Genomic DNA, 18,742 nt, shown 5'->3' with positions numbered 1-18,742 from the left:
CTTTTAACTCCCCTTATCATAAGGGGTTGCTGTTGTGAAAACAGGGTTTTGGAGGAATCAGTTCTGGCAATTAAAATCAGTGTTACTGATTCCATTTCCATTTTATCACCAAACTCCATGAACAATTATTGAAAATGTAGATATTTTGCTGCAACTTGTTGCCAGCAAGAATTTGTATTTCCTGAGAGGTCAGCATAGGAGTTTTGCAGCCTGCTTGTAAAACCAAGTTACCCTTTTTTCACATGGGGTTGTAAATATTTCTCTCAAGTAAACCGTTTGGCCTTTGGATTATTTCATATTTACAGAGGTAGAGTGCATTTGTGGTTTGAAAATTTTAGGGTTAAATGGGACTTCACTTGATTAGTAAATATTTTATTAGGTTAGTGAAAAATTTATATTTCAGTTTATATGCCTTTTTGATACTTAATACTTACAAATTATTAGTAATACAGTTATTCCTTACCTTAAAAATTTAGTTTTATTGGTATCAATCTTTGAGTTAATGAGAGTGATTTTAAATGTTTAAATAAATAGATTTTAAAATCTGAAGCATGAGGAATTTGGGTTACAGAAGGAAAAGTCTTAAGATCTTAAATTTGGGGGCTGTAATAAATCATGTGTGGATACTTAGAATTGTCTTTTTGAAGATTGTAAAACTTTGGAATGTGGGATGACATAGGAAGTATTTTCTCAAAGCTGCATCTGTATCTAATGCATATAATTTTGCTTAAAATTAGAAGATTGTAAATATATTAGTTTTATTTTTTTTTTATCTTTTATTTAATGAATATAAATTTCCAAAGTACGACTCATGGGTTACAATGGCTTCCCCCCCCATACCGTCCCTCCCACCCACAACCCTCCCCTTTCCCACTCCCTCTCCCCTTCCATTCACATCAAGATTCATTTTCAATTATCTTAATATACAGAAGATCAGCTTAGTATACCTTAAGTAAGGATTTCAACAGTTTGCTCCCACACAGAAACATAAAGTGAAAAATAATAGATGATTTTTTTAAAATGATGATGAAATCAGATCAGACCTATTGTCATGTTTAATCCCAGTGAGAGTCAAGTTGGGAATTGATAATTTTTTTTTTTTTTTTTTTACAGAAGATCAGTTTAGTGTACATTAAGTAAAGATTTCAATTGTTTGCTCCCCCATAGAAACACAAAGTGAAATATACTGTTTGAGTACTCGTTATAGCATTAAGCCTCAGTGTACAGCACATTAAGGACAGAGATCCTACATGAGGAGTAAGTGCACAGTGACTCCTGTTGTTGACTTTACAAATTGACACTCCTGTTTATGGCATCAGTAATCTCCCTATGCACCAGTCATGAGTTTCCAAGGCTATGGAAGCCCCTTGAGTTCTCCGACTCTTATCTTGTTTAGACATGGTCATAGTCAAAGTGGAGGTTCTCTCCTCCCTTCAGAGAAAGGCACCTCCCTCTTTGAAGACCTGTTCTTTCCACTGGGATCTCACTCACAGAGATCTTTTTGCCAGAGTGTCTTGGCTTTCCATGCCTGAAATACTCTCATGGGCTTTTCAGCCAGATCCGAGTGCCTTTAGGGCTGATTCTGAGGCCAGAGTGCTTGTAAATATATTAGTTTTAATCATTTGAAGTTAGTTGATACAAAATATGTAGGGATGATGGGAATTTAATCTATATGTATTAGATTTCTTCTAAATACCTTTTATTATTTAGGCAAGAGGTGCAAATAGTCCTGCATCATGGCAGAGCTAGGAGAATTTTATCATAGACAAGTAGACTTATAAACAGTTCCGCTTGAGGTTTATTAGCTGTTTGATTATTATGACCTCAAGCATGATGCTCTTGATTAAGAATATTTTTAGCCAATTTTGGTAATTATCTGCAGCATTGAATTTGGACAATGAAATATTAGAAGTAAAGGCTAGTATTATCTTAGTTTTTACTTCCTAATGTTGTTGAGTTTTGGATCATGGAGTATTTTTTTTTATTTTGTACAGTATGTTCTGGGATTAGATTCACAGCAAAAATACACATATACCTATTTGATACTTGTCCCAGTGCTATCTTTATTTGTGTCCATTTTTTTCAAGTTTCCTTTTCTCATCCCATTTTATAACATAAAAGAGGTGGCAAAAATGTTCCCAAATTGGTATTTTTAGTAAAATACTGACTTTTTCTACTTTAATCTTAATGGCAAGAACTGAAAGAATTATTGCCATCAGTCCCTCTTGGGCAGAAAAGTGGCTAAAACTATAAACAAGGTTTTTATAATGTTCTTGGATTCTAAAATGCCATCCAGTAGAACACATTTCATCGATTTTTTTCATCATTAAGTATAAATTTAAATGACTGAACACATCACTGAAGTATATTCTGCCCCAATTATCTAATTGTAAGAAAGAGCAGAAAAGCTGGATCGCTTTTGGCTTGAATAGTGGAAATTTTCATTTTCCCCGCTCAGGGTGGGTGTCGTGGTGCAGTAGGTCGTGCTCTGGTTCGTTACCCACATGGGACACTTGGTTAGAGTTGCTGGCTTTGACTTGTTCTAGACCAGGCTGTTGTGGGTATTTGAAGATTGAACCAGCAGTTGGAAGAGTCCTCTCTTTCTGTCAGTTTGCCTTTCAAATAAATAAATTGTTAAAAGAAATTTCTCCCCTGCAACTGTTGACAAATTTACAAATTAAATTCTTAGAATTCTATTGTAAAAGATAATTATGTTTGAAGATGAGTCTTTAAATGAGGTGATTATTATGAAATGAAAATTATTGACTAAGGAATTCTTTCCAAGTTTTAAAAATTCATGTATATTACAAAGTGATAGTAACTTTAAATTTTAAAATATTTAATGTTACTCATGAGATTACAAGAAATTAATTTTAGGTAGTTATGCATTCGGGTAACTTTTCAACATTTTGTGACTGAATCAAAATAATTGTGAGAAAAAATTTAGTTGTATGTTTCGGTGCATCACTTGTAGAGCATTTTTTTTTTCCCCAAGAAACCATTCTTAGCACTTTAGTAAGCTTCAGCTAATTGACAGTGTTTTCCTTGCCTTTCAAATTGTCAGTCTCTTAAAACTTGTTTTATTTACTTAAAAGTTGAAAAATAGCATTGCCTTTTAAAAAGCAGCATAAATATATATGTTTTATGTATATACATTTGGCTTTCAATATCTTCCAGAATATTTTGGGGGCTTTTTTTTTTTTTAAGGGCACTTTTTACAACTAGAATATCTATGTCAGGCTGCAAATATATTTTAAATTTTTATTTAAAGTGTTTCAGTTTGGCACATAATAATTGAACATATGTATGGGATATGAGAATTTTATATACGTATATAATATGTAATGATCAAATAGACTAAGTAGTATTTCTTATTTCTTTGTATTGAGTACCATTTTTTTTTATTTAAGATTTATTCATTTCTTTGGAAGGTAGAGTTACAGAGAACTAGAAGGAGAGATAGAGATCTTCCATCTGCTGGTTCACTCCCCAGATGGCTACTAGTGGCCAGGGCTGGGCCAGGCTGGAGCCAGGAGCCAGGAGCTTCTTCCAGATCTCCTGTGTGGGTACAGAAGCCCAGGGACTTGGGCCGTCTTCCTCAGATTTCCCAGGCGCATTAGCAGGGAGCTGTTTCAGATGATTCTATTTCATATTTATTCACCTGAGTAAACTGTTACTCCTAATATTTTATAGATTCTAGTGTCTGGAATATTACATTTTCTGCAAATAATGATAATATTTTTCTTCCTTTACAGTCTTTAGAGCATTTAGTACAGTGTTGTGTACAAGTGAACAAACATAGTTGACGTTTTGTCTTGTCCCTGATTTTAAAATTAATGTTTAAGCTTTTTTTCAAGATAAAGAGATCAGATTTAATGTAGTTCATAAGTATAGTCCGAAGTATATAATGATAATTCCTTTCTATCCTTCCTCTCTCCCTTCCTCCCTCCCCCTTCTTTCTTTACTTCCTTCAGAAAGGAATGTTTTTAATGTTTTCCTATTTAGAATGATCTTTACTGGGAGATCTCAGATAGATTTATTTTGAGAGGAAATCTTTTAACTTTTCTGATTGAAAAAAATATTTCTTTTGGAGTTTCCTCAAATGGATTTGGGCCACAAAGATGAGCAAAATAAAGATTTCCAGTTCCATGGAGTTAATAGCTTTCATTTTCATTTTATGACTTTCTCTGTGTAATTGTTTACCATTATGATGGCAATAAAAAAGTTTAACTGATAGACACTGCTAGATTGCCTTCAAGAAGATATTAGTAGTATATGACAGTATTTGTCATTCACTTTTCTACTTATTGTCTGTGTTAACTAGGAAGAGAGCAGTGATAAGGAATAAAGTGGTTTTAATTTGTATCTCCTTAATTATCAGGGGTCGCAGCCTCTTTTTTATACTTGAGGTTAGCCAAAAGGTTGAGAAGTGATCACAGCATCTTTTTTGTGTTTGAGACATTTAATTTTGATTAAGTTGGCTAGTTGTGTAATTTGTCCATTTTCTTTTGGTTGCTTTCAGTTTTATTAATGACTTTAAGAATGGTGTGGTAAGTAGACTAGCCCTTTATTAAGTGTTACAAATCATCTTTTCTTGCTGTGTAGAAATTTTCAGTGTTTTGAAGAAGTTAAATTGATGGACTTTATTTTGACCTATGAAAGTAAAGACATGTGTCTTTATAACATGTGAGAGCCTTTTCATTTCTTTTTGTGTACTTAAATATTTAATCTGAATATTCATCTGGAAGTTATGTGTGAGGATCAAAGATTCACTTTTATTGCATTTATCTAAACGTGTTTACCTCTAATCATTGCATTATCTATTGATGGCTAGAAAGTGTTTTCATCTATTGATGGTTGACTCCTGACTCTTGAGTAGCTGTTGTGTACCTTCTCTGGATTTTGAAGTCACCTTTATCTTATACTTATTTTATCATATTTATTTAAGTTCATTTGTGGCACTCTATTCTACAGCTTTGGTCCACTATTCATATTGGACAATTTAAGGCATCCTTATGACTGTAGTTAGGTTACTTTTTAATATCCAGTGGTGATAATATTCTCCTTTTTGCTTTCTTTATCTTGTTCGCCCCCCTCTCCCTTTCTATATTTGAGCAGGCTGTTCTCAATGTTTATTTAGCGGCTAATTAATTAAGTTGGCTAATTTTAAGATTATGGTTCATGTTTTCATTGTACTAACAGATTTTTAGATTAGGGTAGAATTGACATCTTTAATACAGATGTTTATTTCTCTTTGTTCAAGCTTTTTTTTTTTCCAGAATTTTAATCTTGTACATTTCTAGTTAAGTTTATGCTTAGAATTTTAATCTTTTTTTATTGCTAATTAATTTAAATGGTTTTTTTTTTCTTGTATTTCATTGCTCTCCTCTTCTACCTGGATTTATAAAGTTTTCTTGATTCTTTTTTCTTTTAGCACTGATTAGTATTGTTTTTTGTTATGATAAAATTAACATATCATAAAATTCATCCTTTTAAAGTTTTAATTCAGTATGTTTTAGTATATTCACAGATTGTATAACAGCCATCATCATTAATTCCATAAAAGGAAACTTTGTACCTGGTAGTAGTCATTTTGCATTTTCCCAGCCCCTGGAAAGTACTAATCTACCTTCTGACTTTATAAATTATCTATTCTGGATTTTTCATATGTGTAGGAAAATATAATATGTGGAATTTCTATGTCTGGCTTCTTCCTCTTTAGTGTTTTCAAGGTTTTTTTATGTCATAACCTGAATTGGTATTTCCTCTTGGGGGGAGATAATATTCTGTTGATGGATATGTTACATTTGTTTACACATTTATTACTTGATAGACATTTAGATTGTTCCCTCTTTTTAGCAATTATGCATAATGCTACTATGAACATTGATATACAAATTTTCCCATGTTTTCAATTCTGTCCCATAATGTACCTAGTGATAGAATTGCAGCATAATATGGTAACTATGTTTAGCAAATTAAGCAATTGCCAAACTGTTTTCAAAGTGACAACACTGTTTTACATTTCTGCTGGCAATGTATGAAAGTTCCAGTATCCATTCTAGTAGGTAGGAAATGGTATGTGTTTGTGGGTTTATTTTCTTGTCATTGTTGACTAATGACATTGAGCTTCTGTTTATGTGCTTATTGGCCATTTGTATGTCTTATTTGGTGAAATGTCTATTCATAACTTTAATTGTTTTAATTTTTATGTATTTTTTTGAGCAAGCACAATAGCACACATGTTCTCTCATCCAGTAGTTCTTTCTCTAAATGTCCATGCCCACAACAACCAGGGCTGGTCCAGGCTGAAACTAAGAGTTGGGAACTCTGTCCATGTCACATGTCACATGAGTACCAGGGACCCAACTACCTGAGGCATCACTGCTGCCTTGATAGTGCGTTGAGCAGAAAGCTGGAATCAGGAGTAGACCAGGGGCTTGAACCCAGGCACTCTGAAAAGGAATGTGGGGGCATCCTGACTGGCTTTGAACTGCTAGACTAAGTGCCCACCCACTGATAGTTTGTCTGTTTTCTGTTAGGTTTTAAGATTTTCTGTTTCTTTTTCTTTGGCATGTTATAGTTTCACATAATTTGTCAAAGGGGATTTATTTTTTTCTTATTCTGTTCAGAACTCTTAAGATTTCTTGAATGAGAATTTTTATGGTGAATTAGTTCTTGAAAATCATATTTTTCTTTTTGAATATCATTTCTCTAATCTTTAATTTTTCTCTAGGATACTTCTTATTTTTTTTAAAGATTTATTTATTTATTTGAAAGTCAGAGTTACACAAAGAGAGAAGGAGAGGCAGAGAGAGAGAGAGAGAGAGAGGTCTTCCATCCGCTGGTTCACTCCCCAATTGGCTACAACGGCTGGAGCTGCACTGATCCGAAGCCAGCAGTCAGGAGTCTCCTACGGGTCTCCCACAAAGGGTCAGGGGCTCAAGGACTTGGGCCATCTTCTACTGCTTTCCCAGGCTACTGCAGAGAGCTGGATTGGAAGTGGAGCAGCCAGGTCTTGAACTGGTTCCCATGTGGGATGCTTAACCTGCTACACCACAGCGACGACCCCCTTGTTCTTTTGTGTGTGTGTGTGTGTGTGTGTGTGTGTGTGTGTTTTGACAGGCAGAGTGGACAGTGAGAGAGAGAGACAGAGAGAAGGGTCTTCCTTTGCCGTTGGTTCACCCTCCAATGGCCGCCGCGGCTGGCGCACCGCGCTAATCCGATGGCAGGAGCCAGGTACTTCTCCTGGTCTCCCATGAGGGTGCAGAGCCCAAGCACTTGGGCCATCCTCCACTGCACTCCCTGGCCACAGCAGAGAGCTGGCCTGGAAGAGGGGCAACCGGGACAGAATCCGGTGCCCCGACCGGGACTAGAACCTGGTGTGCCGGTGCCGCAAGGCGGAGGATTAGCCTAGTGAGCTACAGTGCCAGCCTCTTGTTCTGTTTTATAAGTTTAATTTCTAGATAATTTCTTCATATCTTTCTGATTTACTGTTTTCCTCTGTGTCTGCTTTGCTGTTTAACTCATCTTTTGAGAATGTTTCTGCTTTAATTTTCATGCTTACATTCTTTAAAGAACCTCGTTTGTTCTGTTGCAGAACGTGCATCTTGCTCTGTTGTGATTGTTACTTTCATCTCAGTCATTTTAGTAGTAATTATATTTTACAAGTTTCTGTCTTCTAGGGTTTCTTGTTGTCAGGATGCTAATTCTCTAGTATATTTACATGGTGATGTTTTATAAACATTTCTTTACAATAATTATTTTCATTTTATATTTGAAAGATAGATACAGGCAGAGATCTTCCGTCTTCTGGTTCACTCCCTGAATTCCCAGGCAGCCAGAATATGGGAACACCATTGGTTGATTTAAAAAAATTTTTATTTATAACAATTGTTTTCATTTTATATTTGAAAGGCAGAGATCTTCCATCTGCTGGTTCCCTACCTGAATTCCCACCACAGCCAGAATATGGGAGACCAGAATATGGTGCCACCCAATTTTGGCAGTGATATAAGTACTTGAGCCATCTCCTGTCCCCAAGTTTATGTATTATTAGGAAGCTGGATTGGAAGTGGAGGAGCCAGGATTCAAACCAGACACTACTGTATGGGATGCTGGCTTCCTATCAGCCACTTAACTGTTGTGCCTGCCCCTGATTCTTACATTTGATCTCTTTTTAAGTGAAATTATTTTCTAGGAAAGGCTCCTGTATGTTTTGTGTATATGGGAGGTGTTCGTGAAAATACTTCATTGTCTTGCTTCATCCAGGTTTCTGAGGGCTTTGCCAGAACAAATCAACTTTTATACTGATTTCTTATTGGGATTCCTATTAATGGAAGTTCATGTGAAGGTGTTTCCCCTAAATATACCATATGTATAGGACAAGCCTGGCATTTCCATTTCCCTTAGGATATCACCCCAAGCTTTAAATTCTCCTCCATCTTTCTCCCATGACCACTTCCCTTTGGGCCTCTGGGCTGATAACATAGAAATTTTCTGGTCCTACATTAACTGATGTTGCAGATTTTCCAGAGTCCTGGCTTTATACAAGGGTTTTAGTTGCATTCTCCATAATTTATGGACTCAGGGCTAAACTGCACAAAGTAACCTCTTAGGCTCTAAATTCTACTTAAGTTTCATGCTTGTGGTGTGTGTATTATTACTGTTTTTCTTACCTCTGCTTTATTGTTAAATTATCTCACAGTTCTGTGTGGTTATAACATTGGTGAGAGTTGATAGATTTTTGTATTAGTTCTGTCCCTCATTTTCCAGAGTCTTTCACTAATTAGATGTTTGTATTTGGGAAATGTGTTGATTTGTTGTATATTAATTTCTTTGTTACTTCAGTGAATTGTCACTATTTACAAGAGGCTTTAAAAAAAAAAAAAAGATTTATTATTTACTTGAAAGAGTTACACAGAGGATGGAGAGGCAGAGAGGTCTTCGGTTCAGTGGTTCACACTCCAGTTGGCTGCAACGGCCGGAGCTGTGCTGATCTGAAGCTAGGAGCCAGGAGCTTCTTCTGGGTCTCGCAAGTGGGTTCAGGGTCCCAAGAACTTGGGTCATCTTCTACTGCTTTCCCAGGCCATAGCAGAGAGCTGGATTGGAAGTGGAGCAGCCGGGACTCGAACCGGTGTCCATATGGGATGCCAGCACTGCGGGTGGTCGCTTTACCCACCATGCCACAGCGCCAGCCCCACTTGAAGATTTTAGACCCGATCTCAAAGCAGTACAAATTTTCATTTTCTGGATTTTTTTTTTTTTTTTTTTTTTGAAAGAGATAGAAGGAGAGGTTCATTCCTCAAATGTCCGCAATGGCTGGAGTTGGCCAGGCTAGGCCAAAGTTAGGAGCCTGGAGCTTCTTCTGGGTGTCCCATGTAGGTACAAGGGCCCAAACACTTGGGCCATCTTCCACTGCTTTTCCTCGGCACTTTAGCATGGAGCTGGATCAGAGTGGAGCAGCCATATCTCCAGCAAGCATCCATATGTGATGCCAGCATCACAGGCAGAGGCTTAACCTGTTCTACCATAATGCTATCCCCTTCAGATTGTCTCTTACACTGATCATTCTGTGTGTGATAGATGAGGGCACTTTCAAAAGTTTGAAAATAAAAATAAAAGATAAGTTTATCTTGGTGCAAAAACAAATGGAAATCCATCCAGTTTATGGAGTTTTCATGAACTTTTTGTAGATCCTTTGTATGCATGGGTTTCAAACTGTTTTTGCACCAGAATAAATTTATCTTTTAAGTCCTTATGCCATGAATTTATTGAAGTACTCTTGTATTTGCTTTTGAGTTCTGTTGATTGTATGCCAGTTAATATCAGGCTACTATAATCAGTGGTAATCCTTCCCATTGCTTATAGAGAAAGGTACAAATGATGAAGGAATGCTTGTATGTGAAGGAGTTGAAATTTGTAGTGAAGAACATTAACATTGTTAATAAGGTATCTGATGTGCATCATCATAGATGGAAGAAGCTTCAGTTTACATCAGATGGATTCCTGAGACCCTTTTAAGTGAAAGATCCCATGGTTAAACATTAAGTTAGATGCCATGGAAAATTTCGTATTTTTTTTTTTTTAATATTTATTTGAAAAGCAGAATTGCAGAGAGAGTCAGAGAGATCTTCTACCCACTGGTTCACTGGCCAGATGGTTGCTATGGCCAGGCTGAAATTAAGAGCCAGGAGCTTCCTTTGGGTCTCCCATGTGGGTAGCAGGGATCCAAATAGCTGGGCCATCTTGCCCACCTTTTCCCAGGCCATCCACAGAGACTGGATCAGAAACGTAGGAGGGTCCAGCGCTGTGGCACAGTGGGTTGAAGCCCCATTTGCAGTGCTGGCATGCCAAATGGGTGCCAGTTTGAGACCTGGCTGCTCCACTTCCGATCCAGCTCTCTGCTATGGCCTGGGAAAGCAGTAGAAGATGGCCCAAGAACTTGAGTCTCAGCAACCACGTGGGAGACCCAGAAGAAGCTCCTGGCTTTGGATTGGCACAGCTCTGGCAGTTGTGGCCATCTGGGGAGTGAACCAGTGGGTGGAAGATCTCTCTCTCTCTCTCTCTCTCTCTCTCTCTCTCTGCCTCTCTCTCTCTGCCTCTCTGCCTCTCTGTAACTCTGCCTTTCAAATAAATAAGTGTTTTCAAAAAATAAATCTTCGGGGGGGGGGGCAGTGGAGGAACCAGGACATGAACCAGTGCTCACATGAGATGCTGGTGTCCCAGGCGGCAACTTTACCTGCTGCACTACAACACTGGCCCCACGAAGATGTAATTTTTAACCAAGAATTCTTAACTGTGGATCAACTTTGCTTGATTTAAGCAGAATCTGTTCATTTTTATTTGTACCCTTATTTTATTTCATTTTTATAGAAAATTTTTATTTAATAAATATAAATTTTATAAGTGCAACTTTTGGATTATAGCGGTTCTTCCCCCCATACCTGCCCTCCCACCCACAAACCATCCCCTCTCCTACTCCCTCTCCCATCCCATTCTTCATTAAGGTTCATTTTTAATTATCTTTATATACAAAAGGTCAACTCTGTACTAAGTAAAGATTTCAACAGTTTGCACCCACACAGACACACAACGTATAAAGTACTGTTTGAAGACTAGTTTTACCATTAATTCTTATAGTACAACACATTAAGGACAGAGGTCCTACATGTGAAGCAAGTGCACAGTGACTCCTATTGTTGATTTAACCATTGACACTTTTATTTATGATGTCAATGATCACCTGAGACTCTTGTCATGATCTCCAAGGCTATGGAAGCCTCTTGATTCCCAAGCTCCGACATTATTGAGAGGCAGGACCATTTCAAAGTGGAAATTCTCTCCTCCCTTCAGAGAAAAGTACCTTCTTCTTTGATGACCCCTTCTTTCCACTGGGATCTCATTCAGAGATATTTCATTTAGGTAATTTTTTGCCACAGTGTCTTGGCTTTCCATGTCTGAAATGCTCTTATGGGCTTTTTAGCCAGATTCAAATGCCTTAACAGCTGATTCTGAGGCCCGAGTGCTGTTTAGGGCATTTGTCATTCTGTGCGTCTGCTGAGTGGCCTACTTCCCATGTTGGATTGTTCTCTCCTTTTTAATTCTTTTATTATTAGCAGACAGTTGGTCTCATTTATGTGATCCCTTTAACACTTAATTCTATCTTCATGATCAGTTATGAACTTAAACTGATCACTTTAACTAGTAAGATGGTATTCCTCTGCCTGTGGCGCTGGCACCCCGGGTTCGAGTCCCAGTTGCTCCTCTTCCAGTCCAGCTCTCTGCTGTGGCCCAGGAAGCCAGTGAGGGATGGCCCAAGTGCTTGGGCCCTGCACCCGCATGGGAGACCAGGAGGAGGCACCTGGCTCCTGGCTTAGCAGCCATTTGGGGGATGAACCAACAGAGGGAAGACCTTTCTCTCTGTTTCTCTCTAACTCTGCCTGTCCAAAAAAGAAAAAGAAAAAAAGATGGTATTGGTACCTGCCAACTTAATGGGTTTTGGAATCCTGTGGCAGGTTATTAGCTTTACCCTTGGGGGTAGGTCTGAGGGGACGTTGCACCCTTATTTTTAACAACTCATTTGTGTAGTATGTTTCTATCCCTTCATGCTATTTATATTTCAGTGTTTTTATATAGGCATATAACTTTTTTTTCAGATTTATTTATTTTATTTGAAAGGCAGAGTTAGAGAAAGAGAGTGTGAGAGAGAGAGGTCTTCCATCCACTGGTTCACTCCCCATATGGCCCCAACAGCCAGAGCTGTGCCAATCTGAAGCCAGGAGCCAGGAGCTTTGTCCAGGTCTCCCACACAGGTACAGAGGCCCAAGGACTTGGGCCATCTTCCACTGCCTCCCAGGCCATTATCAGAGAGCTTCATCAGAAGTGGAGCAGCCGGGACACGAAGCAGAGCCCATATGGGATGCTGGCACTGCAGGCGGTGGCTTTACCCACTAAGCCATAGCGCCGGCCCCTGTGGGCATATAATGAACATGTTATGGTTGTCATCTTCATAATACTAATTATAAAGTATCTGTCCAAGGAATATGTAGATTTTTTACTTAATTCTTTAGCATATTTGTAAACGCAGGTGATCCAAGGTAGTGCTATTTCTGACTAGTTTTGGTGTTTTAGTAATTTGAAGTTTCATTTCTAGCTTCCTATAGAATTTAAGTACCCTTTTAATTTTGTATGTGGTGATGCTTCATATACATGTTTTATTTTGAATATATGTAAATAACTCCAATCAGCCTCAGTTCATATATATATGCAGAGTTAGAGAGAGAGTGGGAGAGAGATTCCATCCACTGGTTCACTCCTCAAATGGCCACAACAGCAGGGGCTGGACTCAGCTAAAGCCAAGAGCCTCTTCCGGGTCTCCCACAGGGTGCTGGGGCCCACGTGCTTGAGCCATCTTCTGCTGTTTCCCAGGTGAATTTTCAGGGAGCTGGATCAGAAGCAAACAGGACCTGAACCAATGCTCTGATACGGGAGCCTATTTTGCAGACAGTGGCTTAACATGCTGCAGTACAACACTTGTCCGTGAATTTTCTTAACCTCATTTAAATCATTTTTAGTAGTCCATTTCTAAGAAATGGGATAGTCTTATCTTTTGTTTCACTTTATATACCTACTTTGGTGTCAAAATCTTTCCCATCACTCCATGCTGCACTTACCCCTCCCCATATAGCTTGAGTGATTGATTACTTTGGAGACTACTAAGAAGTATAATGGATCCACTTTCTGTTCCATCATGTAAGGGATTAGGGGTTGGACAGTTGCATGGCATATTGACCAAGAGCACAGATTTTAGAATCAGTGAGACCTGAGTCTGAATCGTGATTCTGTTGTTTTATAATCTGTGTTTGTCCTCCTTAGTGAGATGAGATGAATGTGACATACCAACTCAGTGTGGTTGTGAGAATTTAAACTGAGGCATGTGGAACACTTAGACTGGTGCCTGTTACGGGGGAAAAGTTTAGGAGAAATTCTCTAAAACATTTCATATTAGATAAGTAGGAGTATTTGTCCTTTGAAAATATACTAAAAAGTTTTGCTGTATGGGTTAATAGTTAAATATATAATGCAGAGTTTGATAAACAGACTTCTAGAAGTTAGAATATTGAAATAAATCTTGGGCTTTTATCTTAATATAATTTTTCATAAGTTTTTAAAATTAAAGCAGGGTTTTAGGCTTTTGAAGTTTTTCTTAGTTACATTTAACACATACTTGAAAGTTCCTGGCATATTTTAGTATCAATGTAGTAGACATTGTGTTACAGCAGTAGGAGTACTAGATCAGGAAATTGTGAACTTAGGTTAAAATCCTAATTTTTCTGTTGACTTTGCACATATGTTCTTGGTTAAATACCAAAGCATCCCTATGTCTGTTCTCTGATCTGTACTTTGGTGCTTATAACCTGACCTGCCTTACCTACCTACCAATTTAGTTGCTAAGAAAATCAGATGGAATGATTATGTTGAGGCTCATTAGAAAATGCAGAGAGCTGTCCAGAGAAAATACAGACATTATCTGAAAACTCAGGTCATTTTGGTAAGACAAGTTTTCAGAAAACATTATGTTGTTGTCTTTTGTCTTACTAGACAAACTCATATCCCTATGCATCATAATTCTCTGATCAGCAGCTTTTTGATACTTTCTTTTTCTTAGATTGTAAGGTAGCATATAACTTCAGTAAGAAAAGATTTTAGTCATTTCCCTACTGGCCAGAAAATATAGTTCCTGAATAAGCTAGTTTATCCAGGAAATATAGTTCTAGATTCCTTTTTCAATTTCTTCTAGAAACGGATCGCTTTCACTAAGCCTTTAATTAAATCTACCTTGTTTTAACTAGTTTGCATTTCATCTGCATCTATGCATATGGTTTGCAGTACATTAATTTCTATTTGAGTGTTTTTGTAACTCATTTCATGTCTTTTATGTGTGACCTGGTCTTCTTTTCTCAGCTAGCTTGGAAACTCCTGAAGGGTAAAAGACAATTGTCATTCTCTTTCCCCACAACAGCGTAATAAAATGAGTGCTCTGCACATAATTTCTTGTTGGTTGTTAGTATGTGAAACTTGTGCTAAAACATTATACTGTATCAGTTGCCCTAATTTTTAAAAAAGTGCTTCTGTAGAAATTTCCATTTGTTTTAGAGTATGTCTGTGTAGAGTTATGGACAAAAAGTCATCAAAGAGATACACTGCTTGATTTTTAAAAATGTGTATTGTGTCAGCTTGGACTTATTTTTTTACCTTCTTGAAACACTTAATTCTTTTTAAAAGAAATTTAGTAGATAATTTGCATTTGGATATTACGATATTTGGGGGAATGTGTTTGAATAGTTAGTAGTAGCACTTTTAAGTGATCCTTAATAAAAAAGTAGCCTTGGGCTAGCGCCGCAGCTCTCTAGGCTAATCCTCCGCCTTACAGCGCCGGCACACCGGGTTCTAGTCCCAGTCGGGGCGCCGGATTCTGTCCCGGTTGCCCCTCTTCCAGGCCAGCTCTCTGCTGTGGCCAGGGAGTGCAGTGGAGGATGGCCCAAGTGCTTGGGCCCTGCACCCCATGGGAGACCAGGATAAGTACCTGGCTCCTGCCATCGGATCAGCGCAGTGCGCAGGCCGCGGTGGCCATTGGAGGGCGAACCAACGGCAAAGGAAGACCTTTCTCTCTGTCTCTCTCTCTCACTGTCCACTCTGCCTGTCAAAAATAAATAAATAAATAAAAATAAAAGTAGCCTTTTATAAAAGGTTTTTTTAAAAATAAAAGACATAATTTTATAGAGTCACTCTTCTGTTATTTTCCACTGTTCCATGAAGTTGATTCATTAAATTTTTGGTGGTTCATACTATTGAAGTTTCTGGTATAAACTTTAATATGGAGACTTCTTGTAGTAAGTTTGTCAGTTTATTTGGAAATTACTATTATTTGAAAAAGTAACATTGCTTTAATCAGTTCTTTTTCTGAAACAAAATGAGATAAAATTATGCCATTTATATTTGTACCTAAAATTTGCCAAAGATCAGATGTTGCTTCCAAATGAACATTTGCATTTTATTTCCCAGTTTTTGTCGTTGTGTTTTTTTTTGTTTGTTTGTTTTTTTACTCTACAACCAATGGTTTCATTAAGAAGCTTTTTCATGTCTTCTTCAGGAATGTCATTGTCTGCTGGATCCTCCCCTCTTCATTCCCCCAAGATTACTCCACACACTTCTCCTGCCCCCAGGAGAAGAAGTCACACTCCGAATCCAGCCAGTTACATGGTGCCTTCTAGTGCCTCGACACCTGCTAATAATCCTGTTTCCCAGAACCCATCTTCTGGTCAGGTGATCCAGAAGGAAACTGTTGGTGGGACAACTTACTTCTATACAGACACGACTCCAGCTCCAGCACCTTTGACTGGAATGGTATGTCCTCGCTAGACAGCAATTATAGTACTCTTGTTACTGTGATGTTCCTGCTTGCATCCTTTTATTGTGATGTAAAAAGTATTTCATTTTCTAATTCAATTGAGAATTTTAATCTTAAATTAATCGAGTTCTGTCTTTCTAATCTAGTTTTTGGCAAATCCGGTTTTAATCAGAAATGAGATTTTGTTCATGCTTTATTTTAGTACTTTATAATATGTTTTGCTTATTGCATGTTAGCTGGCATTGATGTTCACTGACATTTGTTTGCTTGTACTGTACAGGTAATTTGACCTCTAGTTAGAAGGTCAGAAATTAGGTAGTATTTTGTTGGTAGTTACTGAAAGCAAACTGATGATTGACTTGCCCCAGATGTAACAGTTACTGTTGGGATCATTGCTAAGTAGGGAGAAGATTCAGATGAAAGTCTTGAGTTTGAATGAGGAAGGAGCTGCCAAAGCAAAGGGAGAAGAGAGAGTTATCAAATGGGGAGAGACAGGCTCAGAAAAATCATGACCTTGAAGCCCAAGAGGAGAAGAATATGTCTAGCAAGAAAGTTTTCTAAGAGTGAATTAGTAGTGTGCAGACAGAGAGAAAAAGCAGGAGCCAGAAATAGATGACAGGGTACAGAGAGGAGAAGGGGGGAGCACTAAGGTGTTACATACATTGTACCTTTTCCGCTTCATTATTTTGTCCATGTTCAAAAATTATTTACTCTTGAAAAATAAGTAGTGGATGAAGAGCTCATGTGTAAGGAAGCCAAATTCCATTACAGGAGTGAGGACAGATATAAACCAGAGGCATTTCACAGTCTTAGATGAGAGATTCCTATGGAAAGTATATTTAGATTTCAGTAAACAGATTGGTTCCTTGAGTGGCTTAATAATTTATTTTGATTGATTTTTTTTTTTTTTTTTTTTACTAATCCCAAAAGGTGACCAGTGAAAAGACAGGAAATTCCTTTTTGCTTTTAAAAGCCTAGTCCTGCCTTTGTTTTGACTTCTGAATCTTTATATTTTTTTTAAAGATTTATTTTATTTATATAAAAGAGTTACAGAGAGAGGTAGCTTCCATCCACTGGTTCACTCCCCAAGTGGCTGCTATGGACAGAGATAAGCTGATCCGAACTAGAAGCCAGAAGCTTCTTCCACATGGGTGCAGGGGCCCAGGGGCTTTGGCCATCCTCCACTGCTTTCCCAGGCTCATGGGAAGGGAGCTGGCTTTGAAGTGAGGCAGCCAGAATCCAAACTGGTGCCCATATAGGATGCTGGTGCTGCAGGCTGGTGCCTTAACCTGCTGTGCTGCAGCGCTGGTCCCGAATCTTTATACTTCTTTTCTCAGGTATAAAATGAAGATAATGGTTCCTAAACACCTTGTAAGAAATAAATAAAAAAGTTACAGAAGTAGTTGTAATTCCTGTTAACATAGGTTTTAGGAAAATAATAAAATAACTAGCAGTCTTGATGAATTTTGGGTTTTTCTTGTTTGTTGTTGTTTTGGACAGAAATCTTTCACAAGTCAGTTTAGAACTATTTATCAGTAAAAGGTCAAATAATTGAGTAGAAGCCTCTCTTTAGTCCTTTCAAGTAAGGACTTCATCTGTATTTTGCCCTTGTGGAGGATATTATGTTTTATAATTATTTATGCTTTTATTATATTTTATTTTATCACATTTGTAGAAAGAGGAAATTTAGTTAATAAAGAGGTGCTTTTGTCACAAAACTGTTTCTGCTATTTTTACAGAGATTAAATGTGGCACATGTTTTTGTTGTTACCCTTCAAACTACCCTTTAAATTTGCTCTTAGAAAAACCTGAAGTAATTAAGCCAAACTGTTATCTGATGTAAGGAAACCAAAGCAAGAAAAAAGAGGTGTTATTCTTCCTGCAGATATAGGGTTAAAGGAAACCTTATAAGTGTTGTATACTTATAAGTGTTCTACTTGCGATCTAGAGCAAAATAATTGTCTAAGGGCAACAGAACAGCTAAATGGATTTTTAAAAGAGAAAAAAAGGTTCGAGTTTTTAAAATGAAAGAATAAAAAATAGAAAAGATATTTTAAAATGTGCCTTGAGTTTTGTATCCTGGACCAGTGATGGGAAGGAGAGGCAGGAGAACAAAGTGATAAGGAAAAGGAGAAGAAAGCAGTGTTGTAAGGGTGAGTCCAGTTGGAGAAATAAAAAGATAAGAAGTTGGAAGCCAACTTGGTAATTTTGTCATTGTTTGCTTGGAAGGCAAATATTCACTGCATCATTCTGTTCACTTCCCTCTCTGACCTCAAGTAAGTTGGTTCTCTTTGCTATGGCAGGGTGAAGTGCTTAATGTGCAGAGAATGCTTGAATTAGGTGGCCCATTTCCTTATGCCTCTGTGCCCAAACACCTTTCACAGTCTCTTTCTTCCTCTCTCCCAATTGCATTCCAATAATTCCTGTAATCTTTTTATAAGTGGAAGACATTTCTTCAAAGAGCTAATTTTGTATACTTAATGGAGCCTAAATTTGAGTATATCTAAAAAAAGTTTTCTTCCTCATTAGATGTTTTTTTTTTTTTTTTTGACAGGTAGTTATAGACAGTGAGAGAGAGAGACAAAGAGAAAGGTCTTCCTTCCATTGGTTCACTCCCCAAATGGCTGCTATGGCCGGCGCTGCACTGATCTGAAGCCAGGAGCCAGGTGCCTCTTCCTGGTCTCCCACGCGGGCGCAGGAGCCCATGCACTTGGGACATCCTCCACTGCCCTCCCAGGCCACAGCAGAGAGCTGGACTGGAAGAGGAGCAACCGGGACTAGAACCTGGTGCCCACATGGGATGCCGGCACCTCAGGCAGAGGATTAACC

At 37.9% G+C, this 18,742-nt stretch overlaps 1 protein-coding gene across 6 annotated transcripts in view; it reads left to right on the top strand.

Moving 5' to 3' along the window:
* The window catches only part of PAN3 (poly(A) specific ribonuclease subunit PAN3), a 153,698-nt gene that overhangs the window by 95,946 nt on the left and 39,010 nt on the right, over positions 1–18,742 (top strand). For all 6 annotated transcript variants that reach the window (XM_051834118.2, XM_008275215.4, XM_051834122.2 and 3 more), the window contains one exon: positions 15,656–15,909. In XM_051834118.2, coding sequence (XP_051690078.1) covers positions 15,656–15,909 — 254 coding nt within the window. The remainder of the gene's footprint in view (positions 1–15,655; positions 15,910–18,742) is intronic.

This window comes from Oryctolagus cuniculus, chromosome 9, assembly GCF_964237555.1.
Source record: "Oryctolagus cuniculus chromosome 9, mOryCun1.1, whole genome shotgun sequence".
Lineage (NCBI taxonomy): Eukaryota > Metazoa > Chordata > Mammalia > Lagomorpha > Leporidae > Oryctolagus > Oryctolagus cuniculus.
Note: the sequence above shows the minus strand (reverse complement) of the source record. Positions and strands in the feature narration are given on the sequence as shown.